General features: G+C 42.9%; 1 protein-coding gene across 1 annotated transcript in view; it reads left to right on the plus strand.

Moving 5' to 3' along the window:
- The window catches only part of rsu1 (Ras suppressor protein 1), a 54,325-nt gene extending 34,048 nt beyond the window's left edge, over positions 1-20,277 (plus strand). The window contains exon 9 of the mRNA XM_084460481.1: positions 19,362-20,277. Within this exon, the coding sequence (XP_084316607.1) occupies positions 19,362-19,464 (103 nt within the window). The 3' untranslated portion in view covers positions 19,465-20,277. The remainder of the gene's footprint in view (positions 1-19,361) is intronic.
- The last annotated feature ends 201 nt before the right edge of the window (positions 20,278-20,478 follow it).

Below are 20,478 nucleotides of genomic sequence, written 5' to 3' on the forward strand. Positions count from 1 at the left end.
ACAGACATTAAAAGCATCAAGACAAAGTGGAAGAGAAACAGAAAAAAGGTAATATAAAATGAAATGTAAAAAATTAGGACAAAATCCCGGAAAAATAAAATACAGGAATAAAAGCTACAGTGCAGTGTATGAATGAATAATTATTTGATTTAATAAAAAGCAACGGCAAAAAGAAAAGTATTCAGTCTTGATTTAAAAGAACTGAGAGTTGCAGCAGACCTGCAGTTTTCTGGAAGTTTCTTCTAGATATGTGGAGCATAAAAACTGAACGCTGCTTCTCCATGTTTTGTTTTAACTCTGGGGACAGAAAGCAGGCCTGTGCCAGACAACCTGAGAGGTCTGGATGGTTCATAACGTAGCAGCAGATCAGAAATATATTTTGACCCTAAACCATTCAGTGCTTTATAAACCAACAGCAGTATTTTAAAGTCAGTTCTTTGATAGACAGGAAGCCAGTGTAAAGACCTGAGAACTGGAGTGATGTGATCCACTTCTTAGTCTTAGTAAGGACTCAAGTAAGGACTCAAGCAGCAGCGTTCTGAATCAGCTGCAGCTGATTCACATTACTTTCTTCCCTTTTTACTGTATTTTATGCTGTTAGTGCTTACACTTTTTCTCTTACTCTTTAACATTGTTTGGAAAAGTGCTATATATATAAATAAAGAATATATATAACAATGTGTTTAACTATTACTGTTATTATTAGTATTATTATTATTATTATTATAGTTATTATTATCATTATTATTATTATTATTATTATTATATACAGTAGTAGGATACAGTAGGATTATGCATCATTCCTCATTAGCCCAGCCTAGTCAACTCTCATCATTGGTCCCCAGCACAGCCAGGGGCCTCTTATTGGTTATCAATAACCAATTATTTCTCATTAGGGACCTCCCACATCTGTGAGGCGAGGACCTGCCTGTATTCCCCTCGGTTTACTCACTCACTCCTTTTCTTTCTTTCTCACTCTCTCCCTTTTATTCCTTCTTTCCCTGCATCCCTCTCTCCTCCGTCCTCCCTAATCTCGCTGCTCCTGCTTCATTTACATCTCTCTCTTTGTCTCACCCCTGTAATAGGTATAATAGGTGTAATAGGTGTAATAGGTGTAGTAGGTGTAATAGGTCTAGTAGGTGTAATAGGTCTAGTAGGTGTAATAGGTCTAGTAGGTGTAATAGGTCTAGTAGGTGTAATAGGTCTAGTAGGTGTAATAGGTCTAGTAGATGTAATAGGTGTAATAGGTGTAATAGTTGTAATAGGTGTAATAGTTGTAGTAGGTGTAATATGTATAATAGGTGTAATAGGTGTAGTAGGTGTAATAGGTCTAGTAGGTGTAATACTGTAGGTCTAGTAGGTGTAATGGGTCTAGTAGGTGTAATAGGTGTAATAGGTGTAATAGGTGTAGTAGGTGTAGTAGGTGTAATAGGTGTAGTAGGTGTAGCAGGTGTAGTAGGTGTAATAGGTGTAATATGTATAATAGGTGTAGTAGGTGTAATATGTATAATAGGTGTAATAGGTATAGTAGGTGTAGTAGGTGTAATATGTATAATAGGTGTAATAGGTGTAGTAGGTGTAGTACAGGGGTCTGAAACTCAAATTGGCTTGGGGCTACTGCTTACTCATAGGAGGGCCACTTCAACTACTACAAACTATAAGAAAGTGCAATATTTCTGAAAATGTAATTTTCATTTCCATAACTAGACTCACAACTCAGTCTCTACATGTTGCAAGACTATTCCATAACTTACATTTTCATCATACAAATTCAAACCGGTTTCCATTCATTTTAATATATTTTAACAGTTAGTGCTGCAAATCATTTGTCATTACTTGTATTTAATCTTGAATAGCCTACATTTGTACTTTATTCTGTTTTAGCTGCAAGATGCATCACTACTGTAAGCCTGAACTGGACCTGTACGTGCATTTATTAAAGTTCAAGTTTGTTTCCATTTCTTACCAGACACTTGAATACATTTGTATGCTACTACTCTATTTCTTCCCAGACACTTATCTTGAAAGACTGAGATGTTAGCCCTCTCAGCTGTGTGGCTCGTTTTTTCCTCTCGTCTCCCTATGACACTGTTCTCCATGTTTAGTAATGAATAGCTCTTGACATTATATTCCTTAAGAACGGCGACTTTGTTCTTGCATATCAGGTAGGTAGCATTTCCATTGAACACCACAAAAAATACTGCAATGTCCATCTTTCTTGAAACTGTCTGTGTTCCTAACGTTAGTTAACCATGAAAACTGTACTTTAGATTGCTATTCTTGCACTTTGCCTTCAGCACTAGATTATGCTCTTAGTCACTTGTTTTAGAAAGAAGATGCACTTGTGAGTTCTGGCAAGTAGTAGTACATTGGCTTTTCCTACGTTAAATGCAATTATTGTTAGTCGCTTTGGATAAAAGCGTCTGCTAAATGACTGTAATGTAAAAATGTAATGTAAATGTAAATGAAAACAGCCTCTCGGTGGCTAGCTGCATTCCGTTCATTGTTCATAGTCGTGTGCGCACTGCCGGCGCTGTTTACAAGAAATTATTTTGCGTGCCGGTTTACATTTATATTTCTGACATCATGTCGCAGGCCGGATGGAGTGGTGTGGCGGGCCGCAAATGGCCCATGGGCCGCGGGTTTGAGACCCCTGGTGTAGTAGGTGTAATAGGTGTATGTAATTGGATACAGATATGTGAGGTTTGGTCCTGTAGGGCAAGGTCATTTTTCCATTTTTATTTTACAGATTATGAAAGGCACGGCAAGGCAAGCAAGTTTATTTGTACAGCACATTTCAGCAACAAGGCAATTCAAAGTGCTTTACATGAGACATTAAAAGCATCACGACAAAGTGCAACACATAAAAGGTCATATAAAACTAAATGCAAAAAAGGACATTTAGAACAAAATGCAGGAAAAATAGAATACATGAATAAAAGTTACAGGGTAAATTGTAAGCTTCCAAATGATGTGCCGTGCATTGAAATCTGCAAATATTTGAAGAAGATTTGCTTCTGTGAATGTTGGTACACCTGAAAGCATTAAAGGAGTAGTAAAGGGAAAATGCATGTTTAGCCCGGTTTTAAGGTTACTTATGATCATATACAAATGTTCAGATCAAAACGTTGACAAAACTAGCACTTTTGAGAAAGTCTGATAATTGCTCTACCGCCGTTTTGGTCATACAATGGATGTGGGTGGGCACCATGAAAAATCATTCAAAAAACATGTTAAACTCTCAATTTCAAAGACAAGAAAGTCACCAAGGTGTTAGTTGGCGTTCTGACATATAATTCGCCATAAAGTAAGATTCTAGTTCATCTGGAAAGGCTTTTTTAAATATTTAGCATAGAACTATTTAGTCGCAGCACATACGTGTGTAAACATCCGCTTGAACAATAACAATAGCTACTGTAAGTAGTTCCGCTTCCTGAATCTCCTCTGCGGTCACTTCAATACAAGTCAATGGATTTCATAAAATGATCAATAAAACCCTACAGGACCAATAAATGATCAATAAAACCCTACAGGACCAAAACCCTACTTTGCGGCGAATTTGATGTCAGAACAGGACACCAATTACCCCCTCGGTGAGCATCTTGTCTTTGAAATTTAGAGTTTATGCATGACCTAAACAGTGGTAGAGTAATTATCAGACTTTCTCAAAAGTGCTAGTTTTGTCAACCTTTTGATCTGAACCATTGTATATGATCATAAGTAACCTTAAAACAGGGCTAAACATGCATTTTCCCTTTACTACTCCTTTAATGCTTTCAGGTGTACCAACATTCACAGAAGCAAATCTTCTTTGAGCAGAGAAAAGGGGCTTCAAAGATTCATAGCTGTTCACACTTCTCAGAGGACATGGACTTTGATGACAAAATAAGACTATTTACTGTTAGTCTAAAGCTGTTATGATTGAGTGGGTTCTTCACAACATAAATTTTTGTAATATGAAAAAAGGAAAAAGAAAGTATATATTTTGCCCTCTAATTTAGAGGACTACATCGGGACCAAAGCTTCAGTGACGGTCACTATTACAGGGAAAGTGTGCAGTAAACATATTGGAATGACAACATGTTCTCCTATCACCCTTTTTGATTGATATTCGGTCAGTGAATGTAAGTTTCTTTCTCTCACTCATCACCCCTCTCCTCTCTCCCTCTTCAGCCTCTCCTCCTCCTCCCTCCCTCCCTGCTCCTCTCCACCTCCTCCCTTCCCTCTCTCTGTGTGCCTGATCACTAGGAGTCACTCCAGGTGCCCCCTAACAGTGTGCGGCCCTTTGTGAGGGAAACATACTGAAAATCAAAATCCACCAGATTACAAGTGTTAGGTGTAACACAGCAGCAGGGTTCTGTATAACATGTATTGTTGTCAACCAACCCAGCGGCAGCCAAAGGGGGGGGGGGGGGGGGGCTTTAAAATGGTCTCGGTTTGTGTGTGTGTGTGTGTGTGAGGGGGAGAGGCAGTCTCCCCGTAGTCCCAGAATCCACCACCATCAAAGGGGAGCTTTTCTCTTCATTTTTCCATTATTAGGGCCCGAGCACTGGCGGTGCGAGGCCCTATTGAAACTCGAAGGATTATTATTCTCCTTCTTCTCCTTCTTCTCCTTTACTCCAAACAAATGCCTTTTAGGCGGCCTGAACATCGATGAAAACGGATGAAACTTTGCAGATACGTCAGTCCCGGTGAAAAATTTGATAATTCATGGGTGACGGAAATGGGCGTGGCAAAACGGCTCAAGAGCGCCCCCTGGAAAGTTTAAAATGGCGAGCCCCACCTTTCAGTTTGATGTAGGCTAACGAAATTCGGTGGGCATATGTATTTCATCGAGCCACACTTAAATGTCTCTTGGAGCTATACCCAACATGCAACAGGAAGTCCGCCATTTTGCTCTTAATGTGCCATTTTGTCCTTGTTTTGACCATTTCCATGCCTCGTACTTCGACGAACTCCTCCTACAGATTTCATCCGATCAACTTCATATCGGGTCAGCTTCATCTTAAGACCTTTGTGATCAAAAGTTATCAAAAAAATTGAGTTTTCACCAAACACCCTTGCCGTGGCGCCCTGCCAAAGTTTGACATTTCGCCATAAAACACGAAGTCCTCATAACTCCTCCATACATTATCCAATTTGTCCGATATATCTCACGCTTCATGACGGTTCTGTCCTGAACACATCTATGTGTCAGTATTGCGTCATACTTATAGCGCCACCTATTGGTGAAACAGGAAGTCCTCATAACTCCTCCATACATTATCCAATTTGTCCGATATATCTCACGCTTCATGACGGTTCTGTCCTGAACACATCTATGTGTCAGTATTGCGTCATACTTATAGCGCCACCTATTGGTGAAACAGGAAGTCCTCATAACTCCTCCATACATTATCCAATTTGTCCGATATATCTCACGCTTCATGACGGTTCTGTCCTGAACACATCTATGTGTCAGTATTGCGTCATACTTATAGCGCCACCTATTGGTGAAACAGGAAGTCCTCATAACTCCTCCATACATTATCCAATTTGTCCGATATATCTCACGCTTCATGACGGTTCTGTCCTGAACACATCTATGTGTCAGTATTGCGTCATACTTATAGCGCCACCTATTGGTGAAACAGGAAGTCCCCATAACTCCTCCATACATTATCCGATTTGTCCGATATATCTCACGCTTCATGACGGTTCTGTCCTGAACACATCTATGTGTCAGTATTGCGTCATACTTATAGCGCCACCTATTGGTGAAACAGGAAGTCCTCATAACTCCTCCATACATTATCCGATTTGTCCGATATATCTCACGCTTCATGACGGTTCTGTCCTGAACACATCTATGTGTCAGTATTGCGTCATACTTATAGCGCCACCTATTGGTGAAACAGGAAGTCCCCATAACTCCTCCATACATTATCCGATTTGTCCGATATATCTCACGCTTCATGACGGTTCTGTCCTGAACACATCTATGTGTCAGTATTGCGTCATACTTATAGCGCCACCTATTGGTGAAACAGTACGTCCTCATAACTCCTCCATACATTATCCGATTTGTCCGATATGTCTCACGCTTCATGACAGTTCTGTCCTGAACACATCTATGTGTCGGTATTGAGTCACACTTACAGCGCCACCTACTGGTGAAACAGGAAGTCCTCATAACTCCTACATACGTTATCCGATTTACTCAACATTTCTCACGCTTCATCAAGGTACCGTCCTGAACACATCTATGCTTCGGTATTGAGTCACGCCTAGAGCGCCACCTACTGGTGACAGGAAGTTTCTCTCAGTACTGCACACCGAAATAGCACAGCCTTTAACGGCGCAGCACCCCGACACGCGTGGGGTGCGAGGGCCCGCTCACTGCTGCTCGCAGCACTAGTGTACATTTTGATTTTTACATAAAAAAAACTATGCGTGGTGTCTCAGTAAAGTATAGTTCAGATAACCATGTTGTTTCTACAGCCACAGAGAGCAGAGCTTGAGGTGTTTAGTAGCGCTAGCTATGGGTATTAACTGGTATTTGTCAGTGGTTAAACGGGCTCCTACCCGTTATTTTTGTCTTGTGTGTGGGGAAAAATGGAAGTAGAAAAAAATATATATATATTTCATATGTTTGTGTTTACAAAATTCTGGGTAACTGTGTGTAGGAACACAGTGGTGTGCCTATTCAACCATGTGGTTGAAGCTAACAATGTGGTTCACAAGGAGGTGCGCCACACACACACACACACATTCTGTCAAGAGCAAGCAGGCAGGCTCATTTATCACACGTCTTAATTATTGTTATTGAGTCTCATCAAGTCTGGCTTGGTCACTATATGGATTTGGTCCATGGCGCTCCGTTGGACATCTGTCTCCCACGCCTGTCGCAGTGGTTTGTGGGTAAATGATCAGGTATATGGTGTGTGGGCTCTAGTGATCAGTAGTCCACCGTTACGAAAGGAAGTCCCCTCTCCTTCACCTCCTCTGTCCTCCTCTGCCTCTCCTCATCCTCTGTCCTCTGCCTCTCCTCATCCTCTGACCTCCTCTGCCTCTCCTCATCCTCTGTCCTCTGCCTCTCCTCATCCTCTGTCCTCCTCTGCCTCTCCTCATCCTCTGTCCTCCTCTGCCTCTCCTCATCCTCTTCCTCTCCTCATCCTCATCCTCCTCTGCCTCTCCTCATCCTCTGTCCTCCTCTGCCTCTCCTCATCTTCTCCTCATCCTCTGTCCTCCTCTGCCTCTCCTCATCCTCATCCTCCTCTGCCGCTCCTCATCCTCTGTCCTCCTCTGCCTCTCCTCATCCTCTCCTCATCCTCTGTCCTCCTCTGCCTCTCCTCATCCTCTCCTCATCCTCTGTCCTCCTCTGCCTCTCCTCATCCTCTATCCTCCTCTGCCTCTCCTCATCCTCTATCCTCCTCTGCCTCTCCTCATCCTCATCCTCCTCTGCCTCTCCTCATCCTCCTCTGCCTCTCCTCATCCTCTGTCCTCCTCTGCTTCTCCTCATCCTCTGTCCTCCTCTGCCTCTCATCCTCATCCTCCTCTGCCTCTCCTCATCCTCATCCTCCTCTGCCTCTCCTCATCCTCCTCTGCCTCTCCTCATCCTCTGTCCCCCTCTGCTTCTCCTCATCCTCTATCCTCCTCTGCTTCTCCTCATCCTGTCCTCCTCTTCCTCTCATCATCCTCTGTCCTCCTCTGCCTCTCCTCATCCTCTCCTTATCCTCTGTCCTCCTCTTCCTCTCCTCATCCTCTGTCCTCTGCTTCTTATATCTGTTCACCTCTCACTTCATCTGTTAAGTTAAGTGAGCCTAATCCAAATGAAAATAACACAGAGAGGAGTTGCTGAAGCACTCGGCAATTAAAGCCTTTTATTGGAGGTGCAGAATGACAATTTCTCGATGTCAATACATCTTCATCAGTTCATGACTCGCGGCGAGATCCCTCTATTCTTAAAATAACACACATGATAACGATGGCATGGCGAATGCGCTCCGCATTTAATTCTCTCTGAAAGTGCAAAACGTAGGCCTATAGTCAGTGCTTAATTTGTGCCGGAGCAAGCCGGAGCTAGCTCCGGGACCTCTCAGTTTTGAACTGCTTGCGCTCCGGGACTTATTTGCGTGGACCCGGCACCTCTCGTATCGATAAAAAAAAAGAAAAGTTGTCCCTACTATTCCAAAGCGATAATATCCAATCACATCAATGATTTGTCCATCAAAAAACACCCCAAAAAAACACATACACATACAAAACGTTGTCCCTCCCCCCACGATAATATCCAATCACATCAACGAATTCAGTCAAGACCAACACTCTCAACTGTCCAGTTAACTAGCCTACATTCAGCATTCCAGAAGTGGGCTGTCGCTGCGTGTCGAAATTCAGAGGAAAAAGAAATGGCTAAGAGACAACTAAAATTAACAGTTTTTTTCAGACCTACAGAACAAGCCAATCCGAAAAAAACACAGTGAACATAGTAGTGGAAGTTTAGCATCGCCAGTTTGCGAAGATACCCTGGTGGTGGATCGAGAGCAGCAGTCGGATTTGGGGGGAGAACATGGATGTGGGAGAGAAGGTCATGGCGGGCACGCCAGCACCAAGCCTAGCAGTGAAGAAGATGGCCATAGTGACTAACCCTCTTCAACGTCGTCAACTGAAGTACCAGGTGTGTGTGTGTGTGTGCGTGCGTGCGTGTGTGCCCGCGTGCGTGCGTGCGTGCGTGAGAGAGCGAGGCAGCGCCGTCTGCTGTTTTGCAATATTGTTGCTAAAGCGTAAGTTGCAAGTTGTTTCTGTACCTTCTGGGCCCAAGTGTTCATGATTTTGAGTCTGCGTATGTGTGAGTCTGTAGGACTATCTGCCCATAGGGAGGGAAAGTGAAAACATGCGCCCCTAGCGGATTTGTTCCTATCGGAGAGGAGTTTCAATGTAAACTCCCATAGACCGGATTTTCTAATAATTACTACGAAGCTATTTCGGTGAAGTTATCAAAACAAAAACTTGTGAGTGTCTTTACAGTAATAACCTACTAACCGTGAGAATTTCAAACAGTATTTCGCCTTCTTTCAAATTTTCGAAATTGCTCCAATCCTCCAGTCAAAGTCAATGGAATTTAAGAAAAATATTTTCATAATTCGGATTGTGATTGAAAATCAACTATGATCACCAGAATCAATAAAGTTTGTCTCCAAGTATTTGCCGTTTAAGGCATTCTACTAACTTTTCGGTGTCGACCAAGATATAATTTTTCAAAAGACGTGTCTATGAGAAATCCCATTCATTCTCTCGGCATTAGTAACGCTACCACTAGGGGGCGATGAGATTACTTTCCCCTCCCTATAGTTGTAAGCCTACTTTTGTGTGTGCACTTGCGCGTGCGCATAGGCGGCATTCTTTGTGATTACCTAATTAAAATAGCGTTCCACTAAAAAAATCCCCACTACACCACTGACATTATAGCCTAAAATTATAGCCTTGAACGTGCAGTGAGTTCCTGATTTGAATTATACAGCCTATTACTGATGTGTGATGTCAGGCCTGACTGCTGTGCAGTGGGGGAATTTGCGTGTTGCGTGATGATCAGCGCCGTTTGTGTGACTAGGATAGGCCTATTTGAAATGTAGCTAATGTTAAAATTGTAAGTCCATGTGGGCTTGGGCAAAGCGTTGATGCCACCTAGGTCTAATGGGTTATTTACCACCATAACGTGACACTGGTGACTTTTTTGTTGACGTTTTTTTGTGCTCCGGGACCTCTCAGAGGCTTTGCTTGCCTCTGTCACGGGAGCACTTTTTGCTCCGGCACCTCCAGATTTACAAATTAAGCATTGCCTATAGCCCTAAATGGTGCTATGCCATCTGCAATAAAATTACACGGCCAACACAAAGTTAACGGGGATGTTTGACGTAATGTCTTAGTCTAATATAAACCTCCCAATGCCAATGGTATATGAATATTAAACATGCTGGTAGAGTGCATGTAAAGCTATGTTGTCGTGAGAAAAAAAACTAACTCTACCTATCCATCGTCGCCATGGGAAAAAAAATAAATAAATAATAATAATTCCCTACCTACCCATGACCTTAACTGACAACCAACCAGAAACAAACAATATTTTTTTTAGGCCCAGATAGATCAGGCCTGCTTTACTTGGTTCACCACATCATCAGGTCGTCCACAGACGGCCTCCCATCTTCCTAAGTTCCTCTTTATTTTATTTTTTTACAGTTATCCAAACTCCATATCCAATTCCTATTTTGATTTTTGATCAATAACTCACACGTGAACAAACCAATTCCTAGGCTATTGTTCAATGATTACAGATCAGGATTGCTGACATAAACCCATTCAATAGCCTACCTCTCGTCATGGGAGCTATAACGTAAGGGAATGGATGAAGGACATCAAATAAACTGATTATAAGGACTATATATTGGAACATTTGGACTGAATTCGATTATTGAATAGAGAATATTATTCAAAAAGAAAAGGGCAGGAGTGCTCGGAAGTTCAGACAGGTGTGATGAAGCTATTTGGTCGGGGACACAAACTGAGCTCGGGAGCCTAAACCCGCGCGTATAGTGGCATATCTCAATAAAGGCTTTTTAACTTTGTGCTAGTTACTTTTTTTTGAAGAGAGAATATTATTATTTGAACTGTCTACTCTTGTTTGGGTTATGATTTGAAATGTCAACTTTTTGGGGGGAACCTGTAGGCTAAACATTGAATACAGTTTAAGTTATATCCTACATTATTATCCACTTGCTGTTTTTTGCGTGACTCCAGTTATTCTTAATTCCAAATGTATATTAACTATAGTATCCACTGAGATAGGCTATTATATAACTCAAACTCATAAATCACCTGTTTGATTGTTATAATGTGAAGTGAACACAGCGTTACAGTGTAGCCCTATCCTTCCTATCGTTTTTACAAAAGCCTCGGGATCTGCCTGTTACACTAGAACAGATCTGCCTGTTACACTAGAACAGATCTGCCTGTTACACTAGAACAGATCTGCCTGTTACACTAGAACGCAGCTCCGGATTTCCACCTCCAAAACGCAGCTCCGGCCGTATCGATCCGGGTTCAAGCTTCGTTTTTTCATACACAACGTAGTAGTGTAATCAGGGGTCTAAGTACTGATCTCTGTATAGGGCTGTAGTACTGATCTCTGTATAGGGCTGTAGTACTGATCTCTGTATAGGGCTGTAGTACTGATCTCTGTATAGGGCTGTAGTACTGATCTCTGTATAGGGCTGTAGTACTGATCTCTGTATAGGGCTGTAGTACTGATCTCTGTATAGGGCTGTAGTACTGATCTCTGTATAGGGCTGTAGTACTGATCTCTATATAGGGCTGTAGTACTGATCTATGTATAGGGCTGTGTGAGTACTAGGGGTGTAACGATAAACTAATCTCACGATACGATACACGAGATTGGGTTGACGATAACAATACGATACGATACACTAAGGGCAGGTGTGAAGTGTTGCAGTAGTGCTGCTGTTCACACCAATAGTGCATTTCTCCACATATCTACTCCACTACACTTTGTGAATTTAGAGCTTAACTGTTGTAATATCATGGATAGGCCTAGAGACAAAAGACAATTCTGTTACCAGCGTTGTGTAGCCAGCATTCACTGATATACAATAAACATATCACAGTATTGTTTTCACCTTGACGATACGTATTGTGACGTTTCTGTATCGGGATATATTGTGCCACGATATATTGTTACATTATATATAATATATTATATTATATATTGTTGTTATTGTCTCTCCATTCTCTTTTATTTTCCTGTAAACAAACTACATACGTACAGTACAAGGCACAATGTGGACCTGAATGCATGTCTGTGTTCAGAGCACGGTTATGTGCTGTGCAACATGCTGACTCATAACACTATCCACAGCTTTATAAAGAGAATGACATTACTTAAATGCTAGTAGGAATGTATGTATATACAAATACAGAGGGTAAAAATCCATCCTTTTATTTTAAATACATTTATAATAACATTTTTTAATAAATATCATACATTATACCGTATAATAATGTAATATCTTTTAAAGAGACAATATTACACTGTCAAGGTTTAAGTCAGTGGTCTACAAAGAGGTTTCCACAAAGAAGTTCATTCACTGATCCCTTGCATTCATCATATCAATATAGAGATATCGCAATACATAAAATCCTACATATTAGCCTTGTAAATAGTTTGGGCTATTTCCCAGATTGGCCAGATAAGACTATAGAAAGACTTTTCTAAAACTCCATAAGTGTATTGTATGTTACATACAGTAGCAGTAATCCTAATATCATCTGCATGGGTCTGTGTTAGGATTAGCCTTAATGTGTATATGGCTCAACTACAGTGTAAAGGAACCACTGTGATACAGAAAACATATCACATGACCCTCCTGCACTTGGTGTGTGTGTGTGTGTGTGTGTGTGTGTGTGTGTGTGTGTGTGTGTGTGTGTGTGTGCACGCCTCTTTCCCTTGATTAATTATGCCGTGTGGAATAGCAGGGGCCTTATAAAGTCTATAAGACACTTCAGGAATCCGATTCCATTACGGCGGAGGCCCCCTCATGTTTTAATTGGCCCTAACAGCCCACTGGGCCCTAGCCAGGCACAGCCCTCCTCTCTGGAACATGGGAAATCTTTGAGCCGCTCCAGAGACAGCAGCGTCTGCGCCCATGGACAGCAGTAATAAGGCAGGCGGTCCTCATTGATCTGTGCATGTGGCTCTGATTCTCTCTACTGTATGTCTGTAGCTGGGAGGAGTGTGTATGTGTGTGTAACCTTAACCGACACACACACAAGCACTATGTATATATATATATATATATATATATAAATTCAAATTTTCGGAGATGCACACACACACACACACACACACACACGTGTTTGTGTGTGTGTGTGTGTGTGTGTGTGTGTGTGTGTGTGTGTGTGCGTGCGTGCGTGCGTGCAGTTGATTATATTCCGTAATTAAATTCAAAAAGTGAAACTTTCATATATTATAAATTCATTACATATGTAGTGAAATATTGCTGATGGCCTCCATGCCACGCTCCACGTTAGTAAGTAAGTAAGTCAAACTTTATTTGTATAGCGCTCTTCACAGCACGGATGCACAGAGTGCTGCACAGGGATTAAAAAGTCAGATTAAAAACAATATAAGAAAGCAAAGTACAAGTGCAATGACATACAAAGTGTGATGCAATACAGAGTGCAGTGCAGTAAGAGATGAATACACAGGTAAAGAGAACCACAACAACATAGAAACGACAGACAGTACCAAACTCAGCAATCAGAGCTACTAGCAGCCAAATGCCTGATGCAGTAATTTGCTAATTTGCAAAAGGAGTAATGGTATTATGTGCATAAACAAAATTCTAATTTTCTGAGATGCACCTGTGTATATATATATATATATATATATATATATATATATATATATATATATATATATATATATATATATATATATATGGCTTGCTATAAGGCTGCCAGAGCTATATTTGCATAGAGGTGCAAATCACAGATCTATCATTCTCTGTGCTGTGCAAAATGTACATGAAAAATATATATATTATGCATCTCAGAAAATGACATTAGATTACGTTATCTATAAATTAGATGGGTGACAGATCAAAAGCAGGAGACTGACTCAAGTCTCACTCATGGGAGAGGAGGGATAGTATTTAGTATTTTTCATGTACATTTTGCACAGCGCAGAGAATGATAGATCTGTGATTTGCACCTCTATGCAAATATGACTGAGCTCTGGCAGCCTTAGAGCCTGGCTAGACACTCTCACACATCCAGGGGGTTTATATTCACTATAGTAGATCAATGGTTACTGAGTGCTTTCCTGCGTTGGGGAAGTCTATAGCAGCCTCCTAAGATATGGTTTTTATTAAATGAATACATTTTTGTTGGCTTATCCTATTCACCAAGACTATTAGACTTTTCCAGTACCTTGGTTGAACTGCGAGATAGAGTGAGCCCATTTCCTGAAGCTCTTTAGCTTCTGCATGATGGAACACTCCTGGATGTTCTCCTCTTTTTCCTCCCATGTGCCCCCCCCCCCCCCATCTCTCTCCCCCTCTCCCTTCCCCTCTCTCTCTCTCCCTCTCCCCCCCTCCTCTCTCCCTCTCCTCTCTCTCCCTCCCCCTCTCATCTCTCCCTCTCCCCCTCTCCCTCCCCCTCTCCTCTCTCTCTCTCAGTATTCTAAACATGTTCCTCTGGCATGTCAGTCCACACCACCTGTCAAAGGGAGAAGGAGGGATGGGGGAGAGAGAGAAGGGGTTGGAGAGAGAGAGAGAGAGCGGGGGTCGGAGGGAGAGAGGGAGGCGTGGTGGGAGAGGGAGATGGATGGAATAGTGAGAGAGGATGGAAATGGGTAGAGAGAGAAAGAGAGAGAGCGTGAAAGAGAGAGACTGTGAGAGAGTGATCCCTCCCTCCCCCCCCCCCAGCTCATCAGACGGGTGTAAAACAAGGCCAATTTAGCCCGTTGACACCCGGCGCCGTTGGCTGCGCGGCCCTGTCAGCCCCTATGCTCCCTGACGCGCCCCAGTCACATCAGCTCTGACTCTCAGAACGACCCAACTACCAGTCCAGTCCACTGGCTACCAACACCAGCCCCAGTTCCCATCCAAATATATTGATTCAATACTATTTGATTAAATACTATGTGTCGTATTTCAAGTGGCTTGGATTCGGCTAAGAGTTTGTACTTGTTGAGATATTCCCATTGGTTCTATTGGTTTGCCATTTGGACACTGCACATTGTATTTGAGCCAGGAAGGCCTCACTAGTCTCCCGCCCTGTAACAGTAGCATGGTGGGTAAAGACTGTATTGACCTCTGAGGTGGCCAGAGAAGGCTGACCTTTATGACCCCATCTAGCCGGTTAAGCACTATAGCCAGGCCCAGTAATTTTATGTATAGTGGGCTCCAAAATTACTGACAACCCTGACTGGAAATGCACAAACAATACATTAAAAATATAAAATATATAATTATAGAGCAACTGAATATACCAATATGTGTGAAATACTGTATTTCATTAATGTTTCAATGGAACCAACTAAAATCATAATTATTTAATAACAAATAGCAAAATCAAGGTTTCATAATTATTGGCACCCCTCATTTAGTACTGAACCACCTCTGGCAAGGATAACAATAATGGGGTCTTTTCATGTAATGTTTGACAAGGTTAAGAAACACATTTGGGGGGATTTTGGACCGTTCCTCCAGGCAGATCCTTTCAACATCCTGGACATGCTTGGCTTTGCTCTTATCAACCACCCTTCAACTCAGCCCGTGGGTTTTCGATTGGACTGAGGTTCTGCCGACTGAGATGGCCATTGCAGAACATTGATTTTGTCACAGACAAAATTCTGTGTGGATTCTTGAGGTATGCTTTGGGTCATTGTCTTGCTGGAAAGTCAACCTATGGCCAAGTCCCTGCCTTCTGGCAGAGGCAACCAGATTGTCAGCCAAAATTGCCTGATACTTGGTGGTATTCATTATGCCATCAATCTTAACCAATGCCCTGGTCCTCTGGAACTGCCCCAAAACATCACAAACCTACCACCATAGTTCACCATGGGCGTGAGGTGCCTCTCCTTGCATGCAGTCAACGGCAAACATGCCAATGCTGTATCCGACCAAAACGTTCAATTTTCATTCATAATTTAAATGATGTTGGGCAAACTCCAGGCGCTTGCTTCTGTTGTCTTGTGGTCAGAAAAATCTTTCTTCTAGCAAGCCTTCCAAAGAGTCTGTGGTTGTGGAGATGGTGCTTTTTGAAACCTGGTGACCCCAAGACGCCACCAAGGCTGCAATTCTTTCCCAGTGATTCTTGTGGATTTCATTGCTCTTTCACCATCCTCAGAATCCTGGCAACATGCAGTTGCTTCCTCTACCCATGAGGTTTTCAACGGTTCTATATCATTTGAATTTTTTAATAATTGCGCTGACAGTGCTCAGTGGTATATTCAGTTGTTTGTGGATCTTCTTGCAGCCATTACCAGATTTATGAAGGTCTACGACCATCTGTCTCTTTTGAACTACCAGTTCTTTTGTTTTCTCCATGGTGCTGGATCACAAAGGGATAATGCATGTGTGTTTCCTCATTTTTATACCATAGCGAAACAATACGTGATTTAATAGCTCAATATAATTCCTTTATACTTAAATTAACTTAAATAGGTATTAAATAAGTGGAATTTAATACCTGGTTTAATTTTGTTAGATGTGATTTACACCATCCTTATCATCCTTAAGAGTGCCATTGTGAAACATTGATTTGGAGGAAATTGTTTTTAAATGGTTTTGGTTGGTTCCATTGGAACTTTACAGTACTTACCAGCATGTGATGTTTGGAGTTTTTCTATCATTTATCTAGGGATGCACGATTCTGGATTTCCGGCGGATATCCGATCCACCAATCTGTTCCAAGTCATTTGGCCGATAACAGATACCGATACCGATAAAAATAAGATCGGAGGGGATGGGATCGGCGGGTATCGGTGTGTTGGCCGATCTCCCATCTTGCATTTTAATGCCGATATCGGCAGATACAGATACCATGCCGATAATATCGTGCATCCCTAAATGTATCTTGTTTGTGCATTGCCTGTAATGGGTGCCAGTCATTTTGGAGCCCACAGTCGGTTCATAGCTATGGACAGATGGATGGATGGATGTACTGTATGTCATCCATTGTCTTGTTTTTAACGTTGTTATGGTCCCGTATGAGATCCCCTCATACTGGTAGTTCAAACACATCTCCTTAAACAATGTCGTCACCATGGTCCCCCTACCCTTCTAACTGCTCAGGGTCTCTTAAGCGACTCCCGTACCGTCGAGCGTTCCATCCGAGCGTTCCATCCCAGTGTTCCATACGAGCGTTCCATACGAGCGTTCCATACGAGCGTTCCATCAGAGCGTTCCATCCGAGCGTTCCATCCGAGCGTTCCATCCGAGCGTTCCATCCGAGTGTTCTATCCGAGCGTTCCATCCGAGCGTTCCATACGAGCGTTCCATACGAGCGTTCCATACGAGCGTTCCATACGAGCGTTCCATACGAGCGTTCCATACGAGCCGTTCCATCAGAGCGTTCCATACGAGTGTTCCATACGAGCGTTCCATACGAGCGTTCCATACGAGCGTTCCATCTGTGCGTTCCATCTGTGCGTTCCATACGCATACGAGCGTTCCATCCGTCATTAATTTGCCTCTCATTATTCTCTCTTCACATTGATTTTTTTCTCTCGTTATGACACAATGGATCTGTCCTCTCCTGCCTGCTCCCGAGCCATCCATCAGCGAGGCCAAGCCACAATTATGCAAACATGGTGCCTTGTTATGACACTGCTGAGTACACCGTCTTTGCCTCTTATTGACTCCATGAGTAATCCTGTTTCTCTTTAAAGGAGCTAGCTTCATCAGTCATCCCCCCCCCCCTTCCCCGGCTCCTCGTTCATTTAGGGTCTGGGCACTACGCTTTCTACACCTCCACTCGCCACTCTTTCGTCAGTTAAAAAAAAAAAAAAAACGTAGTAGTTTATTGTGAAGAAATTGAGGACTCGTGCTATAGAATAAACAGTCAACAGTCAGTTGTTGTTCCTTAGCAGGGAGGGAGGCCACGCGCCTCCGCACAGTAGGAGGTAGGACAGAGCATCTAGTCTTCGGCCTGGCAGTGAACTGGTTTTCGTATGGGAATGAGCTGATGAGATCCATCGCTTAGGATTCTGGTCCTTCCATCCAGATACTGCGGGCTCCAAGGGGGGCTGTAGAGTGCCTCCTATCCCCCAGTCAACCTCCCTCCTCCTGGGTAACATCGGCACGGCTGGCTGGGTGGCGTTGGTGGGGAGTGTTGGGGGGGGGGGGTGGGCTGCCTGACCCTGGCCAACGCTGAGAAAAAGCCCCCCCTCCCTCCCAGTAGCATAGCCAGACCACCACGCACTTCAATCACACACTGACAGACAGACAGCCAGGAGATGGGCGAACAGCTCTGAATGTTTGATTTGTACTGAAAATGCGTCAAGGAATTATTAGGAGTCAAACGGAATGACGTTATGGTTTTTGAAGATTTTTGAAAATCCGTGAAGATGGATGGTGAACAGTGAGAGTCTGCTTCTGCATCCTGATGAACCAGGCTTCTGCTCTCACAGTAGGGGTGAGAGAGAGAGAGGCCTGAGAAGAATTAGTTTACGCTGATAGGCTGGGGAAAAAAAATTGCTGTCAAAAGTGCAATATTTACTAGATTAATTAAAAATGTGTTTGATGTATGCAGCGTGAGAGTCTGCCATCACCTTGGTGTGTGTGTGTGTGTGTGCGTGTGTGTGTGTGCATGCGTGTGTCCTAATCGCTTTATGACTCCTCACACATTTTGCCATGGCAATATATTTCATCTGTAAATATTCAAAATGAACTCTCCCCCTCAAGTCAAATCAAGCTTGTGACATTTACCTTGTCTGTGATTAGCCCTACATAATAAAATGGCACTCTTTAGCTCTTACCCATAGCCTGGTTGGAGACGCACGCACACACACGCACATACAAACAGGTGCAGAGACGGTAATAATCATGCAGTTAGACAACATTCAGTCAGGCCAGCTAATTAGTATCAGTTACTGGAGGGCACGGTGGGCACACTGCCGCTGTCTCTTTCTCCAAACCCTCGTTTAAAACGTGACTCTTTTCAACGCTGTCCTTACTTTCCTCTTGCTCTTCTTATATCCTCCACTACCCCCCCCTCTCTCTCTCTCTCTCTCTCTCTCTCCCCCTCTCTCTCTCCCTCTCTCTCTCCCCCCCCCCCCCCCCTCTCTCTCTTTGTTGGGCCCCATGGGTGGCTCTCACCCACACAGAGAGAGCTCAGTGGACTGGAAAGGACTCTCTCCTTACACTCCTTGTCTCCCTCCCTCCCTCTCTCCTCCCTCCCTCTCTCCTAGTCAGGGCAGTCCAGTTCAGAGATAATTGTCTCTTTGTGTATTCTTTTTCCTCTGCTGGATAATCCCCAGCTGTGGCTGTTTAGCTCTCTGTGGAGAAGACGAGGAGGATGAAATGTGTGTGTGTGTGTGTGTATGTTTTTGTGTGTGTGTGACCCTTGATTATGCCCTATTAACCTGTTTATTTGTATAATTTTTAAAAGCTTTCAGTGTCGTTGAGAAATTTACTTAATAGCTGTTATGCTAATGAGCGGTTAATTGACTGTAAGTCCACCTTGTCGCCCTTGTGCCCAGAGTAGCCCTGTGTTTGAAGAGGCCATATGGTCTTATTTGGATGGGATTTGGATGACAGAGTGATTCTGGTTCCATTGATTCCGTTATTCTCTGCCCACAGTCTCTACGGGCGCCACATGCAAGCCAATCCCGAGCCTCCGAAGAAGAGCAATGACAAAACCAAGAAGATCAGCCGCAAGCCGCTGGCCGCCAAGAACAAGTGAGGAAGAGGAGGAGGAAGTCAACCGCTTGTCTGTCCAGGCTGGACCTCACTGCATGTGCCTTCGCCCCTTTTTATATTTATTTAACGGAAGAACACAGAAATCAATATTTTATACTGCTCTCTATACTGTATATTAATGATGTTACATAGGTGTCAGGACATGGGTTTGGGTCCATTCCCTTGCAATTCAGGATGTGAGTTTTGTGAAAAAATATACATTTTCATTTGAAATCGTTTACCGAATTTCAACTACATAATAGTCATTTTAATTCAGTTGCTCAGTTCATTGATAAAATAGAATTGATCCCAGTCCTGGTTCCAGAGTGGTCTACAGTATGCAGCTTCATTCAGCTGACCCCAGAGTCTATTGTTATATTAGACATAGAACAATACAACTTCAATCTGTGGATTGTTTGTTTGTCAGAAAACTCATTATCACCCGACTACTGATGCAGTTAATCTTAACGGTACGTCGCTCTCAAACAATTCAAACTAATTAAAGTTCATAGTTTTACTTATCTTTGACTGTTTGATTGAGGACCGTTAGTAATTGCATCTTTGCCTACTTTTTAAAAGAGGGAACGTCTTTGTTATACAGGTTCAACAACTGCTTCCCTGGGCCACACATTACCTGAATTAGTGGGTCTATTGTAAAACTATATGCTAATTTCTGTTATCTGCCTTATGCATTTGTACCGAAGCGCCTTGTTAAGAGTCCACTTGTGAGAGAGTGTTATCCAACCCTTTGTTTGGCATGAAACAGCTTAAACAGCAGCAGGGCGAAGCGACTGAGACAGTGCAGCCAGCATCCCAGCCAGGCTGAGTTGGGGGGGGGGGGGGATTTGGGAGGGTTTAGAGGGTCTTATCTCTGACTGTTGGATCCTGTCCTGGGAGGAGGGGGGGGGGGGGGGCTGTAAAGTCACTTGCTGTTACCTCTAGATGTTTGCTTGATCTCTTTTTTACTGCCTTGTTTTCCAAGAGACAGGGATGAATCTACAATGTCTCTAGTGGTCAA

The sequence above is a fragment of the Borostomias antarcticus genome, assembly GCF_949987555.1.
Source record: "Borostomias antarcticus genome assembly, chromosome: 2".
In the NCBI taxonomy this organism is placed as follows: Eukaryota; Metazoa; Chordata; class Actinopteri; order Stomiiformes; family Stomiidae; genus Borostomias; species Borostomias antarcticus.